This window comes from Ictidomys tridecemlineatus, chromosome 12 (assembly GCF_052094955.1).
Source record: "Ictidomys tridecemlineatus isolate mIctTri1 chromosome 12, mIctTri1.hap1, whole genome shotgun sequence".
Classification (NCBI taxonomy): Eukaryota; Metazoa; Chordata; class Mammalia; order Rodentia; family Sciuridae; genus Ictidomys; species Ictidomys tridecemlineatus.
The window spans coordinates 81,542,978-81,567,397 of record NC_135488.1 but is presented as its reverse complement, the minus strand read 5'-3'; the positions used below and the strand labels follow the sequence as shown (position 1 = coordinate 81,567,397).

At 34.7% G+C, this 24,420-nt stretch overlaps 1 protein-coding gene across 46 annotated transcripts in view; it reads right to left on the bottom strand.

Annotated features, from left to right (window-relative positions):
- Positions 1 to 24,420, bottom strand: part of Nrxn1 (neurexin 1) — a 1,065,676-nt gene that overhangs the window by 28,457 nt on the left and 1,012,799 nt on the right. The window contains exon 1 of one of the 46 annotated variants that reach the window (XM_078029228.1): positions 23,517 to 23,721. The exons of the other annotated variants lie outside the window; for them this stretch is intronic. Coding sequence (XP_077885354.1) covers positions 23,517 to 23,549 — 33 coding nt within the window. The 5' untranslated portion in view covers positions 23,550 to 23,721. Of the gene's footprint in view, positions 1 to 23,516; positions 23,722 to 24,420 lie in introns of those variants that run through there. 46 annotated transcript variants of the gene reach the window in all.

The following is a 24,420-nucleotide window of genomic DNA, read 5'->3' as shown; positions in this document are numbered from 1 at the left end:
GAATGCAGCCTGTGATATTTTAACCCTGATAAGAACAGCATTCCTAGACTTTATTTCTGATGATAAAGAGCCATGCTGAAGACAAACACATTCCAGTGAAGATATCTGCCAGAAAACTTGACCAGAAAGACAATTCTGTTTGTGAAGAATTCACAACTGCAATAGAACGGCCACTGTGGATGTATTTTCACAAAGAAATCTTTGATTTTTGTAAAATTTTAATTGAAACTTTGTTTCTAAACAGCAATAGTCTATTCTACAATATACATCCAAGATCATACATATATATGTATATATATATACATATATATAACACACGTGTATATTTGTATATATATTTATGCATGTGTATATACATATATATGTATACATATTTCATCTCAAGCAATGATGCTAACTCACATAAAATTATTTAACTTAATCTTTCATGGCCAAGACTGATATGTAGGCTGACAGGTTTTGTATGGTGCTAGTTGAAGTATGCTGCTAGTTGAAGTATGCTTATGTTTGGTTAATTGATGGACATTTCTTTTTGCTGATATATTTCCCTATGCAAAGCTTCTTTGGATGAAAAGAGGGCTATTGTGCTTGGTTTTCGTGACTAAATCTGTTTCTCTGGAGAAAAACTAATCACTGGGTGAGGTTCCTTGTAAAGAAATCTGACAGCATTTAGAATTAGTGTCACAAATTCCTCAAGCAAAGTCCAACCCATTGTACTGATAACCTATGAAAGAAGTAGTTTCTAGGAGTCAGGGGAAATCACAATTGTCACTAAGAGGAAAATTCACAGAAAAATAAGCCAAGTGTAACATACATTGAATTCTTCAACAGTAGCTAATTTGAAAAAAAAAATTCATAAAGAGATACATCAAATTGGTAATTTTAGTTAATCAACGATCCTGTTAAAGAAATTTAGACACTGAATAATTGTCAGTGTTTTTATAAAGTTTTGATTATTTGTCAATTATTTGTCTGAGTCATAGATGCCATAGAAAATGTCAGCCTTATGGCTTACTATTTAATAAAAATAAAATAATAAACTGAGATCCACTGTGTGGAGGATAAATTTTTAGCTCCAGCACAAAAATAACAAAGATAGTGAGGACCAATTAGTCAAAATCAAATATGAAACACCTCATTTACACAAAATGTTTTCTGGTGGGCATAAATTATGCTCACTATATACATCAAGGTACAAATTGTGGTTCCTCCTGAAATAACTTACTGCTGCCACTCTGTTCTAAGGCATATGAACAAATCACTCATTAATACAAACAACAATCAATTTAGTTCAGATAGCTTATTTTTTTTCTTGAAATGTAATCATGCTCTAATATCTATTACTTCATTTAACATTCACCAACAGCAGCATTCTCCAGAACGCAGGTGGAGGTGTTGCTATCAATCATATATGTTAAACGTCTGCTCAAAAAATAAAAACTTATTTGTATACTCATTTACCCAGTTTGAATGTGTGAACATTGGCATTCATGAATATTTGGAGAAAAGCTTAAATATCCCTGAAAATTTCCAGCTTTAACATTCCTTTAATGTTTCCCCCCCAGTTGATACCCTAGGCTATTACGAAAAGTGACCATAAATCAGCTGTTTGTTTGACAAAAAGACAGACTTGAAAGTCACTCAATTTTGAAAATTTAAAAGGTATGCAATAGTTTCAGAACAGTTAAAGAAAAGTGGATTTGAATAGAAGTAAAATTCCACATGGCAAAGAGATCACCTGTCTTACACAATCCAACATTCATTTTTTATGTATATTTGACACTGGTTATCTTAACAGGCAAAACTCAAAGGGAAATATAAAAATGTGGGCATAATGTTGCAGAGAAATGAATTTTAATGATATGATGGGAGAAAGAATAAAACTGGATTGCTGCCTAATCAAAAAGAAAATTGTTTTAGCTAATTTACGCAAAATAGTAAACCTTTAAAAAAATAAATTTGCTGTTAAGAAAAAAGAATTGGTTTCAAGTTTCTTGTGAAGACAATTCATGTCTTCTCTTATTTCTTTAAACTAATGATGACCTCTCTGCTCATATTGCATTTCCATTTTTAGCCATGCCAGTGTAGAAGGATCAGCTAAAACAAAAAGAGCTAAGTTAAACCTTCAAGAAAGCATCAGAATAATCTATTCTCCTGAATTCTTAGTGATCAGAATTTTGGGATGCAAGACCTCCAAATATTACTGGTAGTAGGATAGAGGTACTGAAAGGGAAACTAGAAAATGAGAGCTATCAAATGTTTTTGGACAAAGCACCTTCAAAATGATGTTGGCAATTTCCAAATTAAATAAATACTGACAGATGTTTACAAATGTAAATCTAGGCTTCTAGCTGCTTAAATATGAATCTCTAGTCCAACTATTATGACTGAATGGATTAATTAGTCACACAGGTTGAACTGAAAATCCTTACTGGTAATGAGGCCAAAACAGACTTTATTATTGTAACATGCCAATGATGGGCAGTTTCATCTTGCCTGATTCCAAAATCCAGGCTTTCATTGCTGGCACACAACACATTAGGGAATGAAATCATGATTCACTCCAGCAATCATGTATCTTCTTGTACAGAGTCAGACCTTAGTGCCCATTAGTCTAATCCCTCATTTTTACGTCTCAGTATACCGAATACAGAAAATAAAATGTTTTATAAGCCACAATTATACTGCTAATTAATAGCAAAACTATGTGATTATTCAGACTTCTAGCAGATTGTGTGATGATCTCCCACCCCGGATGACTTTATCCATCCACCTATCCGTCTATCCATCCATCCACACAAAACTATCTTGTTTCTCTGAAGGATTTGACGTAACTTAAAATATACATGATAAAATAAATAAAAATAAATAAAAAGGAGGCAAAGGGAAACTAAGTATTGAATTTTAGACAAGAAACCACTAAAGTCATCAGAAGACACAGACACGCATACAAAACAGACACACCCAGACAGCTATAGCACTGTCTGACGTGGCAATAGTCACATAAAGTGACTCTAAGGAAAGCAAAATTAACTCTAAAATCCAAAACTTTTAAATCCAAGGATTAAAAAGTCACATTTGACATAAGTATCATTATTTTTAAATTCAATAAATCCAGAAAGTTCTTCATTTCCTTATGTCAATCATTTCTCAAATTATTTAAAGACCTCTACCTCCATGTCTGAAATTCTAAACACAGATGCACAATTAAATTCTTGGGGATAGAAAGAAAATATAAATGATAGAATATTTTTCCTGCCTTTTATCTCCTTGAATATTGAAGATTGAAGGCTGGTGACAGAATTAACACAATAAAATCTCTACTCTCTTCTCACCAAGCCACTGATGAAAATCCAATTTTCAAGGTCTTTCTTATTAATTACTGTCTTCACAACATAAGTGCTAATGAGATATTTATCTTTGTCTCTTTCACACAACCATCATTAGGGCTTTGTCAAATTGTCTTTTATTACATCTCAGGAATAAATAAACAGAAGTGATCATTTATTAGTAATACTTTTTTTAACTTCAGAAACAATCTAGACATTGATCAAGTCAGTCTCATTTTTATGATGGCCCAAGAATTAGAGATTCAAAATAAAAGGTATAGAAGGAGTCACAAAACAGCCCATATTCAAAGCATTTCTTTGCTACTGGGTATTACCATGACCAATTTTGTCTTGATAAAACTTTAACCTGGTGATGCATGAGCATTTCAATCCCACTCAATATTTGGAGTATGGAAGAGAGAGAAATAAGGTTGTGGCTAGTAACGAAAATGACCCAATGAACAGATTGTTTTTAATTTTCTTTTGATCTATGAGTTGAATGCACAGAAGGTTCTATACTGAGATCTCTCAAATAAGTCAGATAGAAACACTTCTATGAGTGTACCTATCAAGTAGTGATTGAGGGTAAACCTTATCTATCTCAGATATCACAGATTATTGTGTTCCTTAGAGGATTCTCATCTTTCCTAGTTCTGGGTAAACTGGAATTCTAAGCTTAAATACAAAAGCGCTTCATTCCTTATGGAGCATTTAGTACATATTTGGGATATTGTGCTGCAGAAATACCTTGGTTAAATTTCTAATATGCTGATCAATAGTGGAAAATAAATACTAGTTCAGAATCTAAGTCTCATTTCTGTATCTTATAAGCCATACGTATTCTCTTGGACTAGCTCCTGTGTTCTAAACAAGTACACAATAATTTATATACTATACATGTGAATATATACATGCATTTGCAATCATTTGTATATGTGAATCACAATAACTTCTCCATCTCACAGGAATGTTATTGGAATCAAATGTATGTTTGAAAACAATTTTAAAGTATGAAAGTGCCCACAACATAGTGTTTATATGTTATCATTATAACTAGTAAGAAGTTGTATTTGCCTCATGCATGACAATATAATGAACAGTTCTGGGAAGTGCTTAAGAGGGCAGCCAAGTATCTACTTAAGTGAAGAAATTTCATTTTTATATTCTGTAGTCCCCTCAGGTGAATGAGATCTCTATGTCTCACTCCAAATGGTCCCCCACATAAATGCTGTTCTTATTGGTCCACTTCCTTTTATCACAGGATGGAATTGATTTTGGCATTGCTTATTGAGGGCATTTATGTTTATCTCATTGTGACTTACAAAATAGGCGATGCCAATTCATGGGTGGCACTCAGTTTCCTCTTTCCAGGCTTGGTGTGCAGACTGGGGGACATAAGAGCTCTAAGTTCTGCTCATTACATGTGACAAAATATTTTATCTTTGGATTCAAAGCTTACTCTTAATTCATGCCCTTAATGTATCTAACAGCATTTAAGCGAACAGAGAAACAAGAAGAAAAGAAAAGCCAGGTCACTTAGCAAAGACTGCTAATTAAATGAGAGAGACAGATAGAAAGACACTGATTTTCTAAGTGTGACCTATGCAGCACAATGCTCTTTACTGCAGTGATATTGTCTGTAGTTATAACATGGCATTGTCTAGAGGTGTCTTCTATAAGGAAAAATAATATGCTAATGAATTCTTATAAGACACTAAGCAATATTAGTGCATTAGAATAGTGGAGGTATTTGCCTTTCCTAATAACTTTGAAATCTAAAAGTTTGGGAACTGCTTAGATGTGTTCTATCTTATTTCCAACACATCTCTGGATAGAATTTAGGGCTATGTTTTATGCCCCCAGAGCACCTATCACAGGAGTTCAATAGAGTTGACTTAAAATGTCATCTCCACTCAGAAAAACCTGGCATATATTCTTTCAGCATCTGCATAAAAATCATTTTATGAAAGTAATTTTGATTGTGAAAATAATAATAGATAGAACAAATATTTAAATCAAGATTTTAAAGAATCTTATTCTTGATGGCCGTCCACACTAAGCTCATTACAAAACTTTTATGTGGCAAAGGATGTTTGTCACATTTGCTCATTTATAACAGGTCATTAAATCTCAAAAGAAGAGAGAGCAAGTCTAGATTATTTTCCAGAAGTACAACTCCTAAGACTGAGATAAGAATGGTGGCAAAAATCACACTTTTTCAAAGATTTTTATCTGCCTTATAACATATCTAGAAGTGACAATGAAACTTTATAACTGGTTTCCACATTATACCACATGGCTGGAAATTTATGGCAGAGAAATAGAAAAAAGTGACATTATCTTTAACTGAAAGAGAGAATGACTGAAGGTTAGAAGGAAGGCAAAACTAAAAATGTCTTGCAATAAGTTGGTCTGCCTACTTTTATGGAACACTCCTGTCCTTTGGAAAGCAATAAGAAAAAGCCTGCTTTGTAGAAAGGGCTGAGAAATACATAGTTGACTATTATTCTGTTTTTTTTCCCCCTGTATAATGTTCCCAACTCTCCCTGTCACCTACAAACTTTATTGCAATAATCTTATATTATAAGAACTTTTATTTAATTGCAAGGAAACTATGCCTTTATAATATTTTCCTTCAAAATCCAACTACAGGATGAAAGTTTTATCTTCTCCCTGAAATAAATTGCACCAGGCTAGGACTAGCTGAGAGCAGTTATCAGATTCACATGTCAAGAAATAAGTGCACGGGCTGGGGTTGTGGCTCAGTGGTAGAGCACTTGCCTAGCATGTGTAGGCACTGAGTTTGATTCTCAGCACTGCATATAAATAAATAAATAAATAATAAATAAAGTCCATTGACAACTAAGAAAATATTTTTAAAAAAGAAAGAAAGAAAGAAGTGCAGGGCAAAATGGATCCCTGCAATTCATTTCCATTGATCTTCCCATGCATTCATTTATTAATTCACTTGTCCATTCATAATCATTTGTTGAATACTTTTAATAAATAAAGAGTTCTAGAGGGGAGAAATAAAAACATAATTTTCTAACTCCAAATATTTACAGTATTGTGGTAGAGCATGCACTTGAATTTCTTTTCAGTTTCAAGGTGAGATCTTGCCTTTTTTGAATTAGTCAATCACTCTTTCACATTTTCTACAGTTTGAAGGTTTAAACTGTCTCTTCAAGGATGCATTCCCAGTGCCTGGCACAGTACTTAACATTAGAGGAGAAAACTCCTGTGCAATGAATCAGAAATTACTTTGGTCAGTGTAATAAAGAAAATATAAGTAGCTTGATAAGGAAAATAAGTCTGACATTAGAAATCATTTATCACACATGAAAAATAATAAATGCACCTTAAATTTTTATAAAATATTTCCAAAGGTGGGGGAGTGACAGAACCTGAGCTGTTGTATGATCTCTGATATATGATCCATCTGCTTATCAGAAGACGTATCAATTTGAAAAGGATGAAGAAGAAGCATGGTTGTGTCAGTGTCTTTGGAAAATGTGACTAGCTCCGCCATTCATTTTAAGCAATTGGTGCTTTCATTTTTACAATTAACAACCTTAATTTTTACAATCAATAATAACCTTCCTTCTTTGGCATTTCACTTTTTATGCTTTTCTGTTTCATCTGTGGCATCCCAACTCCCATCTCAGGAGAAAAGGACATGTAGCAAGGAAAGTCTGGAGATCAAATGCTGTGCCACTCTAACAAGGCAGAGTACATCTTGAACCCATCTGTGAAACTGGAGGTGGGGAGCAGGGAATTATACGGATTCTTCCTGTGATAATGATTATATGACCGCTAAGATCAAGAAATTTGGAAATGTTTCTGTGAGAAGAAATTTATGATTTAATGGGCAATTTGTTTTGCTCTGCTAAATGACTTCCTGGTGCAAGGAAGTTGTTCTTTGTGCATTTGTTGATTTAATTTGAGATATCATGATCCCTGACATTTGACTTCCGGTTTTCCAGTTTAAATTACTGAACTGTTCTATCAGGATAATTTGCCATATATTTGTGGATTGAGTATACAGGAGGGGTTTGGTAGCTTTTAGTAGTTCTTGAAAATAATTTCTAAGAGAGGTGGGTTATGGTGGAATTGAATGCTAAGTGACTGGATTCTACTGCCTTGAGTTGCAAAAGGGGAACTTGAGGTGTCTGATAAATTGGGGGCTTCTAAGAGCAGAAAGTTGCGTTTGGCACCATTGAACTCCTGTATTCCCTGTTCCAGGTCCCTTAGAGTTAAAGAAAGGAAATCCGTAAGTGGATAGGGTCAGGAGTGGATCAGGTAAGCAGTGTGAAACACCTGCTCTGTTCAGTGTGGAACTCAGGAGAAGCTCCTGACTGCCTGGCTTTCCATTCGGTTGGCATCTTACTCCTATCACTCCCAGTTTCATGATTGGGTATAGGAAAGATAAAAAGAGCAGGAGGAATATTTTTCTACTTTGCCCAAGATTTTTTTTTTGCATGATTTGCCTTTTTAAACACTGTCCTATATTTCATTGAAATTTTAAGGAAGACCTTTGAGAAATACTAGAGAATGGCACCCATCAAAATTACTAATGGTTGCTAGACCGGAGAACACTCAGCATCCAGTGTGAAGCCCTTTGAGGACCAACCAGTGAACACACATGCAGGAGCTAGCCGAGAACTTTGTAAACTGCCTTCTATGGAAAGCTAGGAGCTTCATTAGAGAGGCTGTCTTTGTGAATACATTTCATTAGACGGCATGTTTCTGAAAGCATCCCCCAGGTTACCTGAGCATTTTATTTAGTCATACCATTATTTAATGACCTCATCTTTGACTCTGTTCACACTTTTTCTTTTTTTGGTCATTAAAATAGTTGTGATAAGTGAACCTCACAAGTAAAACACAGATCTCTAAGCAATTCACCACATGTTCTCTTGGATAGCTATTCTCTCTTCAACTTTGCACTTACAATCGGTCCCACTCAATTTTGACATATTTGCTTGCAGTTGTTATCATGCCTCTGCCATCAGATGTGTCCTTTTCCTTCCCTGCACACCTCTGCTATCTCTGCCTGCCCTTTTCTCTTTTTGCTCATTACTGGGATGCCTCTGATTAAGGACATGAAAAAAAAAACGTATTTAAAAAAAATGTGCCATTTGTCATCATGAGAATTTCTGAAATCACATAAGTATAACCTTTTAAAGAGAAAACCCAGAAGACAATTTTTCTTACTGATTTGGTATCACGGTTCTGAGCATCAGTACCAGCAACACAGTAGTGATCTCAGACTCCTACAAGTGTCACTGCCCCTACTCCTAGGTTCCCCTAGCTACTCTTTTTACTCTGTGCCAACTCTAACTGGTTCTTCTTTTCTTTCAAGTTTTATAAACCCTCTTTCCTTCCAATTTGCTCCTTCAGATCTTCTTTGAGCTGGAAATTCAGATATCAAATTCCCTATCTTGAGAAATAATAAATTGCTTATAAGGGAAAACGTGTCAGAATCTCAAATAAGAAACCCAGGTGCTTTAGAGAATTCAGTCAAGGCTCTTAAAATACACCAGACATGTCAGTTTCCTCCAAATGCAAAGTTCCTCATGAAGGTATACTCTTATTTGAAGTGCATCTCTGAGTAATATTTTCATGATTCCCAAATAGACTGTTCTCATTTCATGATCCCCCCAAACCTTACTGAAACTATATTTCAAGTATGTCAGTTTTTATTTTCCAAGATCTAGTCAAATAGAAGCCAAGGGTCCTTTGGTGTTCCGCTGCCTGTGTTGGGATGAAGTGGCCATGAAGCATTGCAATAAGAATGGTGACTGTCTTCCACCGCCCTGTGATCTCCCTGAAAGCCTGGGGAGTACATTGGCTTTACTTACAGGAAGAATTGGAAGCAGTCATGCAGGGGTCCAGCTGTATTTATCAAGATTCTGTGCTTAACCCAGTGCACCCTGGGCAGAAAGAAGCAGCTCTCTATGGGAGCCTCTTTTCTGGCTTCCTAGAACCTGACAAATGAAGAATTTATGGAAACTTGCAATGCTGCTCCCTAGCAATTTGGTACATGGCCATTGGAGTCAGATACACTCCCATTTAAATCTGAGCCCTACCACTAAAGCTATCAAACTTGGTGATTTCTTTGAACTCTCATTTGTAACATGGAAAGGATTCAGTACCAATCTTTGCAGGGTAGTTTTAAGAATTAAGACAACTGTAATAGACAGCATGCTTAACATTTGTACATAATACACACTAAACAAATGCTGGCTATTATCACATGTTTCTTATTAAAGTGGGCAAAACCCTACTGTCCTAACCACAGGAGGCAGTCAAGCTACATTGGCCTTGCACAGAATACTGTGATGTAGGAGAGAGAAAAGCCAAATACTGTATGAAGAATGCAAATGTACATTTTCCCTGAATGTTCTATTTTGCTTTTCAACTTTTAAACTGCACTTTATTTCAAAACATACTCCTAACTATTCCAAAGCATTTTCGAGTTGGAAAGTCTTCTTTTTTGTTTCATAATAAGCTAACTGCAGGTGCAAACTCGAGGGAGACAGACTTTGGAAATTTTAAGTATGTTGCTATGGCAATGGTTTGCAAGAATGTGTATGAGTTCCATCTTAGCTCACGAGCATTCAACTGAGTTCATATGTGGAGGTTCAAATCACGAGGCACACAATGTTTGCCCTTCATTGTGTCTTGAAAGGTTTGAAAATAACTGTCTCTGTCGCTTATGGCAACCAGAAACCGCAAAATACCACTTATTTATTTATTTACACAAATGGAGAGATGTAGTTATTCATTATCTGCTCTAAACTGGCCATTCTCTTCAGTTTGGCTGTTCTAAGAGAAGCTATATACATAAATTCAACCATAATCCTTTTCACCAAGGTTGCAAACACAGACCTACATTCCCAGTATGAAATAACTGCGAACATTTTCTACTGAATTTCATGTTAACTTCCTCATTTAAAACTGACATATCTTCCAAGAAGCATGATAATTATTTGGGGCTGTTGTATTAAAGCCCCAATGAATTGTGGAGGATCTCTTTTAAAAAAAAGTGGAAGTATGCAAATCTAGTTATTAAATCACACCCCCCAAAAGCACCATTATCATCAGCCACAAAAAGGCATGCAAAAAGACATCCTTTTATGTCATTTGAACTATCCCCATCTCAATTGTTCTTAAATGATTCGATTAATGCTTCCACGTGTTAAAACCTGAACAATGGAATCGTGATTCATTGACAATAAAGGCAAGGATTCTTGACAAAAGCATTTCTTTTTCTCATAAATGGAATCCACAGAACATGGAAATCGGGAAGTTTTAAAGTTATCTATTTGGAACAGGAAATAATTACTAACAAATTCTCTACAAATTGCAAAGGATTTTTTTTCCCATCTCAAATTAGGGCTATCAATATTTTCTAAAATAATGTATTCACTAGTGAGAAAAAGCTGTATTTCTAAGGGTGTATGTTCTTCAGTTTTCCTAGCAAAAACATTTGCTGTGAATGATTCATCATGATGCAAAGTGACCTACATAAAATGAGGCCACAGGGGACCCCACTATCTCCTGCATTTGGTTACTGACAAAACCCTTCACAAAAGCATTATCAACTAGCCAATCCTGGCAATTATTTAAAATTCACTTTACTGCCTTAACTTTGACCCATCCTCCAAGACATACACATGCATACACATATAATCATCATCTATCCCTCATGTTCCTTTAACATCTTGTCAATGATCTTTGAAACTGCAGAAGTTCTCCTTCCTTCTAAAAAGACAATGGCAATGCCAGAATTCAACAAACCAAGAACAAGATAATTAGCCACACAAACTGTCTACTGGATTTAAAAAGGAAAACAACCTGGAAAACTCAACAATCAGAAATTTCAAGCTCTAAAAAGAATCTACATTGAGTTTCCGTTTGTTTTTTTTAAAAAAATAGATCAAGCTTAAAAAAAAAAAACAGTCAATGAAATTTCTATGGAAATAAGGCATGTCAGCTAGGGGTTCTTTTGCATCTTTAATTTCTATGATGCTAATGTGATAGAAAAATATTTAGTCCTACAACTCTTTTCAAATATATCTGTTCTCTTTTATAACCAGGTTCATCCCAAAGGTGAATAGCACCAAAATACCTTCAAAGTGGACATGGAACAGATTAATGGGTCAAATCATATGCTATGACCTGCCAGTTCCCAACACCTCACAAACCTCATCCCAATAGTTTCATATTTTTTAATTAATTTTTTTTTTCAGTACTGGGGATTAAACTCAGGGACTCTGTACCACTGAGTTAGATTCCCAGCCTTTTTTAGTTTTTGAGACATGGTCTTGTTAGGTTGCCCAGGTTGGTCTCAAACTTGAGATTCTCCTGCCTCCAGAGTAGCATGCTTCACCACACCTGCTTTAAGTTCACTTCTGTTTATATTGCTCTTTGTCTTTTTGCAGTATTGGAGATTGAACCAATACTTGCACATGATAGGCAAGTTCTCTACCACTGAGCTACATCCTAGTCCCCCAATGGATTTATGAATGAATAACTAAATTAAACTGAACTCTAATGGCAACCTAAAAGAATTCTTAGGATATCTGTTGTGTGTGTTTGTGAATGGGTCAGGGAAGCATTCATTTTTGAAGGCATCAAGTATTAATGTCATTTTATAGCTAAATATCGGGGTTTATTTGTGAATATCCATCAAATGTCTCCTCCCCTTTCAGCAATAATGTTGAGTTCCTATAAGGCGACGTGGGTTACCTTGATAATATACACACTTTGTCTAAAATATTGATCTTATTCTCTAGTGACTGTTAATGTTCTTTTAATCTAGCAAAATAATTATGATATCAGATTTTTAAAAATAAGAATTATGATGAAATACAATTTGACTATTGTTTTGAAGCAAACTTTTGTTTGTTTCAAGTCTCTTATCTTTAAACTTGCCAAATACATGCCCTCTTTATAAACTGAGAATGTCATGTGTGAAGCCTACAATTGCACTAGGATCTAAAATAGGAATCTGAGATTCCACTGAGAGTCCTATCAGTTTAATTCTAATAGGTTGATCTGCCACAAATTCCTCCCATCCCAATATTAGTAGGTCAGAGAAGATGACCATTCAGATTTCTTTAAAACGTCAATATGGAGGGTAAAAAAAAAAGAGAGCCTTGTAGCAATGGTATAGTTAAGTAAGTTGATTGTGGCAGTGCTTATAAAATTGCATGCATGGACACACACACACACACACTCATACACTCACACACACACACACACCACAAATGAATGTTAATTGGTGAAATCTGAATAAGCTTTCTGATTTATACCAATACCTGTATTCTGATTTTGATATTATACTATAGGCATGCAAAGTGTCTCAGATGTCAAGAAAGTTGGGTCATTTTGTCGCAACTTTCTGTGAATCTATAATTATTTCAAAATAAATAATATTATTTTTTAAATGACTTGCTGACAGAGATGAAATAATACACAGGACCTGAAGCCAAGTGGAATGAAATTCACTGGTTTCCAACCACTTACTTTCAGCTAAAAGTAGTAATTGCTACCTGAAATATTAAGAAGAGTTATTGCTTTCAATGTAGTTATAATTTTTTACTATTTTATTGTGAGTCAAGGAACAGGTATTGTTGCATGACACATTACTAATACCATTTTTAGCTATGCTTCTATCATGTTTCTCTGAATACTGAATCCTAAGGATTGAAATTAAATCATTAAAAACTTCAACCACAGAAAACAAAATACAAATAAAACTGACAAAAGTAAAAGGAGATGTCAGAGATTCACTAAAAATTAAACTTCTCATATTTATACATTGAGGATGCTATAGCTTCTGCTTAATTAGCTAACCCTACAATCTTTAAGTTATACTGAATCCTTTACTTAATAAGTAAGATGTGCTCAATACCTTTCCTTTCAGTGTCACAGAATTCAGTAGATTCTTCTGATCTCCACAAGATCAAAAAATAATGGCTAGTGATTTAGCGACTTTATCATTATATATTGGTTTCAGAATTTGATTCTTAAGGAATGTGTCAGAAGAAAAGCAATAGATACCACTACAGCAGATTTCTGTTGGAGGCAAAAATAGAAGAAAAGAAGTAAAGCAGACTGGAAATGATAAAGAGAATGAACAGAAGGAAGAAAAAAAGGAAAAGTTTCTTCTACTTATGGTTGAATAGTGACAGGATGCCCCAGTCCATTTTACAACTGAGACCCATAATGCAGCTCTTTCAGACTTAAAGTCACATGAATCTTTCATCCAAGTGAGATGTGAAATGAGTCTTGATTTCAAAATTGTAAAAAGGGGCTTAAAAGCAAAGAAGCGTAATAAAATGTACGCGTTAGACAATTCATTCACCAGCTCTGCTCTGTGTCCAGTCAACTCAACAATATGTCAGATTTAGCTTCCACACAAGGCTTCACTCCCTTGAAACAACAAACATTAAGGCACAGAATAAAAAAGTGCCCTGTACAGAATTTTCCCTTTGTTGGACATCTTCCACCAATTAAACAGGGTATTAAAAAAAAAATGGAGGTAGCATCTCAGTCTCTTTAATTAACTCAGTCTAAGAATAGTGGGCTAGAGGATGGTGACTTTTCAGAATCTATCAATATTTTTTCCAGCGCTAATTTCATCAGTTAAGAGTAAAAATGAAAATAGTGAGAGGAATGATTCCTAATGAAAGAATAAAATATGTAACAGGCCATTAATTTAGAAAGACAGTAGGTGTGGCAGATTGTTCCAGAACTGCCACAGCAGATCCAAGTTCACATTTCATAAGGAGAAGAGTGGACAAGAAGTGTGTGGCCACCTCCCCTCATGACATCCAGCCCTTCTCTCTCCCTAGTTCCACCAACCTTTGAAACTTCTTAAGCTCTGTAAGGTTTGGAGAATGCTTTAAAGTTGAAATGTCTCAAGCTAGCAGTGTTCTGGATGTCAAATCCATCATTACGAGATCGTGTTAAAAGCTAAACCTCTACTGTACATATCAGTTTAGACTTCAAACAGTTGCTTTCCCAGATCATCCCCATGGAATTCTTGTGAGGGGCAAATAAACAGTCTTGGTTTAGATTCTGACAGCACATTAAAAAAATTAAAAATATAACTACTTACACCTTCCATATCCTAAGAAGTCTTGAAATTATAAACACCAAAGTTTTGATTTCATTTCCTTGTGTCTTTGAAGACTATTGCCCTGTTAAGGATATCTAAGTATTATAGATATTCACAAGCTATATTACTTTTTAGACACAAATTGGGAACAAGCCTAAAAAATTATTTATCCTACACATCTAACCTTTTTTTCTAGTTGAAAACCACTTCCTATTTCATATGTACAGGAAAAAGCTACAAAGTCGTGTTCTCTGAGGTTCTTGTATTTTTTTATAATTTATTTTTCTTGTATTTTTTTTATAATTTATATATAAATCTTTGTCAGTAATAAGACAATTTCTGTGCTGTTGATAGCTTTTGATGTCACACTCTCCTTCCCACTTCCATTAGAGCCACAGGGCACCTTCTCTCTCTCTCTCTCTCTCTCTCTCTCTCTCTTTCTCTCTTGGTAGAGGTGATTGAACAGGGTTGGGGAGGAGATTAACATCCTTCACCCTTTTTTTTTTTTTTTTTTTTAAATTTTGAGACAGGGTTTCTCTATGTTGCTTAGGGCTTTGCTAAGTTGTTGAGCCTGGCCTTAAACTTGTGATCCTCCTGCCTCAGCCTCCCCAGTCATAAGCATATGCCCTCACACCCAGCTTCTTAGGGGAGAATCTTAAACTGGTTTAGAGATAAAGGACTTTTAGCCTAAAATATGCAGCACTTGATGAAACATTAATTAATATAAAGTCTAAAAATATACACTGTAGATACAGTACTCGCCTGGGCGATTATTTAGCAGTCTGGGACCCTGATTTTACACCACAGGGTTCTTATCAGGAATATCAGAACGGGATCAGAGTTTTCTGACCACATAGTAATAAATATTTTGACTTAAAATGAATAATTTAGCTCTTTCAACATTCACTGCATGAAAAATAGATTTGAAATAATTTCAAGGTCTCTTAGCAAAGTGGAAGGTTTGGAACGCATGGAGGAGGGGCTGCCTAGAGCCCCTTCCTTTGTTTTCACAGAATTTTGCTGGCTTTGTGAGGCACATGTTACAAATTTTTTTCACATTTGTCAGGATTAAAAAAAAAAATGCTGTCTCTTCTATAGTTTTTCCTAATGTAAGTTTCTAGGATTCCAACTTGTTAATTCTCTGAAATCTATCAGGCTTACACATAGAATGCTAATGAGCTTCTGTATTCTTCATTATGAAAATATAAAGGCCAACTTTCCCTCTAATTAAGGACAGCCATGAGTGCATGATTTTTATACTCTCTTAAAAGTGAAAATTCTATAATATCCCAGATGCAAATCCATCCCAAAATTTAGGCAAGATGATTTTAAAAAGTAAAAAGCAATATGTGCTTCCAAGACTACTTTTCTTCAGGAACATTTTTTTTAAAAAAGGAAACTCACATTTATTTACACTGTAAAATCATAAAGCATTAGAGATGCATACTCCTCACTTTAAAAATGGAGAATCGAGCAACAGAAAATTAGGTAGATGGTCTTTATCACATCAGTCCATGTAGAACCTTCTAGAGTCATCCCATCATCCATTAAAAGAAAATGTTTAAAAATTAGGTAACCTCCAAAAAATAACCTGCTGACCTTTGGACTTGTCAGATTTCAGGTGAACTGGGAGTGATCATAAGGGTACATCTGAACTGCACAAGAGAGTTTTGGGCTGGGAACTGTATAGACTTTCCAAGAAAAACGAAAAAGAGATTCTGAGATGTACTAAGAATAAAGCGAAAACAAAGAGTGAGTTATACGCAAAAGCACTGTTTTTCTGTTCATCATCTTTGCTCCTAAAATGTTTTGAATATTTCAAAGTGGAAACTGAGTAGCCGAAAGAGGGGGATTCTGGTAAGTAATGGATGGAATCAAACCAAAAGACACTCACATTTCCCAAATGCAGTCTAATGACACTTGGTGGCATCTATGACAAAAGATCTGTTCAAACAAGTCACTTTTGACAATATATTAACTGAAATGTAACTTTCTTTAGTATTGGCCAATATGTAATTTATAGATGCTAACATTAGGGAAGATGAATGAAGGGAGAATACTATACTATGTTTACAACATCATCTAAAATTGTTCCCAATAATATTTTTTTTTCAAATTCAAAAAAGTAAAAGAAGTGTATTGATATGATCAAATCCTGTATTTTACATAGAATTGGTGAATCTGTAGTGTTTAGAAAAGTGTTCTCTTTTTAAAAGACTCAGGTACATTCATAAAGAAAAAGAATTATACCTCCACAACCGTAAAATGGCAACTTACAAATCTTCTTTGTTACATCTATAGACATAACACATGTGTGATCCACATTTGAATGACATGTCTTTGGAAATATCCTTACATTTTAGAGTTTCAAATCATCCAAGTGTATACATTTCTACTTAATCTCTTCAATTTAAACCTTCATATTTCTTTCTAATGTAGTATAAAGGTGTGATGCATCATTTAGGACATCTCTAGGTAGCAAGAGACAGTATAAGGTTAATATTTATTTTGTTATTGCCACGATGAACTTCTGATGAAAATGACACCATCTATTGCAATGAAAATCGTACTGTCTACATGGAAAACCAGAAAGTCAGGAATCTAGGAAACCCTTCTTGCACTATATGCCTTTAAGTGATAATTGAAGCTCACTTATTTCTAGCTTGAGATTTTTCTGAGCAATCAAGAACCATACAATTTGCTGTTTTATACCAATCATTTCAGTCTGTTTTAACGAACATCTCATAATTATACACTGTATTTTTTGCAGGGGGAGAGGACTAGGGATTGAACTCAAGAGCACTTGATCACTGAGCCACATCCCAGCCCTATTTTGTATTTTATTTAGAGATAGGGTCTCAGTGAGTTGCTTAGCACCTCACTTTTTACTAAGGCTGGCTTCGAACTCGAAATCCTCCTGCCTCAGCCTCCCAAGATGCCACCACACCCAGCAACTCATTGTATTTTAAATGATAATATTTACTGAGGAAATAATACTGTTGATAACCATTTCAGCAATATGAGTAGACTGCTAAGAATTATTATATGAAATTGTTTCACTCAAAGCCATACCCTTAACACCCATTTCCTGGAAAGAAAAGAAAATCAAGAGGATTGAAAATGAAGTAGAACCAGATATACTGAAAATTATGTTTGAAGTTGTTGACAAATACAGTCTTTTATATCTAGTGGCCTGATATACCAAAGTTTCTAATTTACTATTGGAAAAAATGGCTCAATATTTTCAAATTATCCCATCAGTAAGAGGAAACCAACTTCTAATTTTCAAAAAAAGAAAAAAAACACTTAGCAACTATGTCTAATTGTAATGAATACAGAAAATGAATACAAACCAACCATTCAGATGATTTCCAAATGAAAATGTTTTATACATTTTGCATTATTTCTATTATTCATAAATCATTAAAGCTGGTTTTTAAGAAATCACTATGTTGTCATATGAACATACAGAATAGGAAACAACACCCTTGATTAATTTTGAGACAAGCTACTTGGAACCTTTCTTATTTCAAATCACCTCATGGAGTCAATACTACCTTGGAAGCTAGCACTGATTTTAGGGATGTGTAACTTGATTTGACCTGATTTTGTATTACCTTTAATTTTGTGAACAGATAAGTAGTAGTTGTCAAACTCAGGGAATGTACAGCAGAATCAAATTCATTCCTCTTCTTAACCTGCACACAACTCTCTTTTCTCTAAGCATGAATCACATAGCAGATGATCAGCAAATATGCTTTCATTAATTGATACTACAGAGTTAAATAGTTCAGCCTTCTGTCCTAGGTTATGTGTGTCTGTTCTGATTGCTCAATGGGATTTTTAAGTTAGGAAGTGTCTTGTTTCTTGTGAGTTATCCATAACATCTAGCACATCTGATATAAATCAATCAACCAGTAGATATCATAACAGATCTTAAGTAAACAAATGTATGAAAAATACTGAGACTGGTATTTCATAATTGCTCACATATCATGATTTTCAACTTCTAGAGAGAGATGGTACATTTCTTGAAGGCTAAGAAAGTTCTTGGCAAATCTAAGATTGTTACTCCCTGCCAAAATTTTTGGTTTGCTATATGTATCCTTTAAACCTATTATTTAGCAACTATATATTTAGCAATGCTTTATATGGATGCATATTCCACACATATTACATTGAACTTTGAAGGTTTTGAAGGCTTACTACAAATCTAATGGATAAGCAATCTATTCAAGTCTAGCTACACTAATAGAAAAAAAAAGTCATGGTCTGCAATTGAAAACAATGATTTTTCAGCTCAAGGAGGGCTAACTGGTTCAGAAAGTATATCTAGTTGTCCATGGTAATTCATTATGTAGATAGCTAACACACAGGTAACTGAAAATTAAATTCTGAGGCTGTACTTATACAACTCCAAAATAAAAAAACTTTAAAAAAACATTATTCACAAAATTTTGACCTGACAATAAAATGGCTGTTTTAAAAATCATAATGGCAGACTTACTTTTGCATAATACATACTTTATTATTTATGCATTGTAATTTATATATGTAATCTATACTTTTGCATATAAAATATTTTTCTGTAATAAATTAATTTCACTGGTGATTGATTAGAATACCATTGGTCTTTTTTGGGGGGGGTGGATACTGGGGACTGAACTCAGGGACACTTGACCACTGAGCCACATCCCCAGACCAATTTTGTATTTAGATACAGGGTCTCACTGAGTTGCTTAGTGCCTTGCTTTTGCTGAGTCTGGCTTTGAACTCATGGTCTTCCTGCCTCAGCCTCCAAAGTTGCTGGGATAGCAGGAGTGTACTACCACACCCAGCTCCGTTTATCTTTGATTAGCCAGGTGAATGCATTCCTCCATACCTTTAAACTCTTAATTTATACATGGATTTACTAACAATTCTAGACTATAAATCATATTCTTAGTCAAAAACCTCAAATAGCCTTTGAGTCAAGACTGGTCTATTATAAGATCCATTATGCTTTAATTTAAAAAGCAGTGAAAACAAAGGTAAGAGAACAACCTTCAGGGCTAACTTTTCTTTGGGGGGCAGATTTTATTAGCTTCCCTAGAATAATATTCAAGTCATTCTCACCATTTATGGGTAGGTTTTGTCTATTAAATTAAATAATACTTGAAGTAATGAAGTCTTTATGACAGAAGGCATTAGCATATGATTGTGGGAAAATAGTAAGAAAAAGTTTTTGAATCTTTTATGTTATGAAGAAAAATCACTGTAGCTTAATCTGCAGATCAAAAAATATACTGAATGCACAAAATTGGAATAAAAATAGTATAACCAATTTTGGGGAAATATTTTAAGATAGTTTCTAATGTTTAATGAAGTGAATCCAAATTGAGCTGAAAATTTGAGGAGCAAATAGCAATGTACAGTGATAATTACACATAATTTACGACACAAAAATAGAAAATATCTCATATATTCTTGCTTATTCATGGTTGCAATTCAGTTTGGACTCATTCTGTCTTCATTTGCTAAGAGAGTCCAGAGATATCCATGAATTTATAACCATCTTTGACTTTCTTCAGTTATTTTGTGTACTGGAAATTGCCTATCTACTCTGTAATATTGTGCTTAGTTAGTGCCATTCTCTATGCCAGAGTGATTAGGGATGGAGGCCTTCAGGAGACTCAAATAATAGCTATCAAGCAAATGTAAATAAGATGGCAGGAAGTAAAATCAATCTTTCTGGGTCAATACAGGTAACCTTAAAAAAAATAAAAGAAAAAGCAAAGGCTAAATATATACAAGAAGATATAGGGTAGAACTTGGTGTCATTAGGCTCTGCTGAATTTATACATAGTTTATTGTTTATGTTGTTTCTGAAGCAAATGGCATACCATTTTTTTTTCTATTTAGATGTTTGAGTCCATAAACCACATTTAAAGCACTAGAGGAGTAAAACATTAAGAGTAGGGGGAGCTGATGGTGAAAGAGAAGACCAAACAATAAAAGATGCTATTTGATCTAAGCATACACAGTTAATAACACATTTCACCTATGCATTTTGCTAGGACTCATAATGCTGGATTTAAGAGTACAAAATCTTGTTTCAAATGAATCATTTGCAAAATGAGCAGAAGTATAAGCTTAGTCCTTAAAATATTTAAACTCCACATAGACAAAGGTCTAAAGTACTTGGAACATGGTTTTTTGTTTGTTTTTCCCATTTGCAAACTACAAAGTCTAAGCTCATAGGACTTTTCCCATCAATTAGCATTCTCCTACTGTATCCATCCTATCATTAACTGATAGTATTTGTAGTTTATAAATGCACCCAGATGCTATAGGATGAGCACAATTCATAAATTAAAGGAGCATATGGAAGGCACACAGTAACATTTCATTCTAACTGCCCCAAACATCTTTAATATGCAATGCTACATCACTAATTATTTTGTAAATATGTAAGCATTTCCCTGGTTAATGTCTTGTTGAGAGATTTTCTTGGCAGTTGATTCCAAATGCTCTTGTGACCAAATATTGAATATTAGTTCAGAGCTTTTGTAGTTTTATTCCAGTTTGTCCAAAAGGAGAATGTGGCTTAGTCTATTAGGTGTGAAACACTGATGGTGTGAAATTAATAAAAATATTTATCCTTTATCACTGGGTCATTTTGCTCACTTAACTCTCCAAAGTATAAATATCAGTCCAAAGTTCTGTCTGCAAATCCTTCCTCTTTCTAGAAATGTTAGAGGGAGTTTGCCAAGTAAGGAGCATTTTGCTGTTTAGTGGAGTTTCCATTAATTTCTCAGAATAGGGCATGAAGGAAAGTGCTGCAGAAATGCTAAGAAATTAATTTTGTTCTTCATCTCTGGTGAAAATAGTATAAATGGCCCAAGTAAATTAACTTGAATTTACTTCAAAGTATTGAAGGTAAAGATTTTTATCCTCGTGTCTAGGTCTTAATTCCTTGAAACTAAGATTCAAAAGTAAGGAACATGAAACATAGAAAAAGTTCCTTTGGAAAATGGAAAATCTCTCCATATGTAAGGTCTACCAAATGATTAACAAGTGAGCTGTGGGTGACCCACAGACCAAAACATGTAGATTTAAATATCTTAAATTTGTGTTTTATTTGTACCTTTTGGCAGTATGATTTTAATCAAATTCATTCCTAGTTAGAAATTGTATGTGAGTTCAACTAGAATTTTCTAAGAATCATTCAAATCAGAGAATTCAGATTTTTATCCTTTTCCAGTACTGTGACTTCTCTGGGCAAAAGTTGTGTCCAGTATTCCGGAAGCTAAGAGTGACAGAAAGTTTGATGAAAGATGTTTACAGGTTGATTTCACTTCAGAATTTGAACTGAGCATTGGTTAAACTCCCAGTCTTCGTGATATAATAAAAACTACTAAATAGAACATCCTATATTATTGTAGATATAAACATGTTTAACAGCCAGATGTAAAGTAATAGTAGTTAATTAGCATAAGTTCTTAACATTTTCAGAACTAAAATCTTACTAAGGCAAAAATTTGGTAAACACTACAGTTGCTTCATGGAAGCTCTAGTAAACAAATTTAGTACTAAGTGCCATGTTTATATTAGATGCCACCAACTCAAATTGTAAAATGGCTTAATTTTAATTTTGATCCTACTTTTCCTACACATGGCAAAAAGAAAAAGGTTACAAAACAACAACATATAAACAATGCACCACTTATAATCTGGTAAAGCAACTTCTATTCATAGGATTTACTCTCTACTCTATGAAGCATGGACTACTTAATTTAATGAAAAAGAGTTGTCACTATATACATGACATTCTGTCTCATAATTAAAGGAAGATGCAATCAGACATTCCCTTGAAAAGAAAGGCCAGGCTCCCTTCACTATGAACACCCCCCAACCCCAGCCCTTTTCTAATATGCGATGCCTTCTGTCTCCCATCTGCTCCACCCCCACCTATTGTCTCCACTCACTGCTAAGCATGCCAATCCCATCTGGCTATACTCTTGCTTCTGCTAGATCTAATTCCCATGGGCCTAGGGAATGTTTGAATGCCAAGGCATTTTCACTCTTTACAAGAATAAGGACTAGCTAGAAGCATATCCAACAACTCCTCATGAAATTCAGACACACATAAACATGCATAAACTCTCTCGCATTCATAAACAGCAGTTTTTAGAATCCTCTCCTAAACTGCAAATAATTTTTAAAAAGTCTTTAATTCTTTCACCTGGGAAGCACTTTCAGAAACTGAAATCTTGCTATCTTTGAAACAATCGAAATTAATATTTCCAAAACATAAACACTTCCATTATCCTAGACATGCAGATTTTTACAAAAAGCACAATTTGTGTAAATAAATGTTACTCACATCTTACCATTATGAAATATTTCCAGTAGTTAATCAAGTCTAATCATTCATCACTAACATTCTCTGTTGTACCAAACATGCACTTAATTCAAATATTCCAGCTTTAAAAATTCTCCACACATACACACACACACTCACACACACACACACACACACACACACACACAAATCCCACTCTGCCGCAAAAGCATGCACGATCAGAATCTAATCATATTTAAGCAAAAATTTCACCAACTCATTAACAATAATAAAGCAGTCCGGCAAGTATTGAAAGCAGATTTTATTCATGCTTTTACTTGAAACAAGTTAAAATATTTACACGTATATATGCATGCACACACACACACACACACACACACACACACGAGTTTTGGTTGTTTTTGCCACAAGCATGCTGAAAAACCTCTGAAGCTCACAAAAAAAGCAGCAGACAAAACTACAAGCAACCATGCTCAGGGTTTAAGGACATTTTAAAATTTAAAACAACCTTTCTACATTTCATAAAGAGCATGCAAAAAATCTGACATGCAATCTCCAAGAAGAAATATTTTAATATAAATCATAAAATTAGTCTATCCAAATGCATTTGCTCTCATTTTCATTCTTATTGTTTTTAAGCTTCTGGTATCTTAAACCCTGCATGCTGCAGATCTAAGCTGTGCTCAGCAGCGGCTGTGATAGAAGAAGCTACCTGCGAGTTTTCACAGTGCCATCTCATATCCATGTCTGTCTGGCTACCCTGCGTGCTTAGAGCTTTTTTTCTTAATTCTTAATGGAAATCCTAGGAAATTTAGTCCATCCTCTGAAATCAATACTGGTGACAGGAGAGCTCCCTGACTCAGTGGGAGATCAAGATGATAAATTGCCTGCGCATCAGCCTGGCCTATCAGTGCCCTGCACACAGATGAGCGAGAAAAGACACAGAAAAGCCTCTATCAGTCACGTGTCACCAAGGAGCCAATGGCTGACGCGCTACTGCAGGAAGGGATGCTGCAGTTCCGTCTGCAGTTGACCGGGCTGTTGGTACACAGCCCAGCCCGCGCCTGGCTCAAAAAGTCTAGGCGGTCGCTGCTGTGGAATTTGCTAGCCTGCTGAGACTGCAGGGGGATGGTCCCCCCTCCAAGCCCTTGATTCAAATACTTATATGCATGCGCAGGGAATTTCCCCCATATTACTTCTTAATTCATGTGATCACCTAGTATAAGGGAAACTTTTTTCCCCCCTTTCTTTAACATATCCAGTCCTTAAATGCTTATGTGCCTCTCTTTGGGTAATTACCATGTTTGTGCCCAATATTAAATTAAACGCCTTAAACTGTACAATTAACATACAACCTTCCTAGAAGAATCTCCTCAAAGCTTTATAATTGTAATTACAATTTTATTTCCAAGTTAATGAATGACATTTTTTTTGAATGCCACGTTTTATAATGAGTATTTTTATGGGATGATTTTGTAAAGGCAATTAAGCAACATTAAGAAATACATTATGCTTTTTTGCCAATTAGAACTCTTCCTCTTTAAAGACGATTTAAGTCCCAACAAATATGCCATTTTATCAATCACCAAAAAATAAAAGCAAGCAGGATGCACATC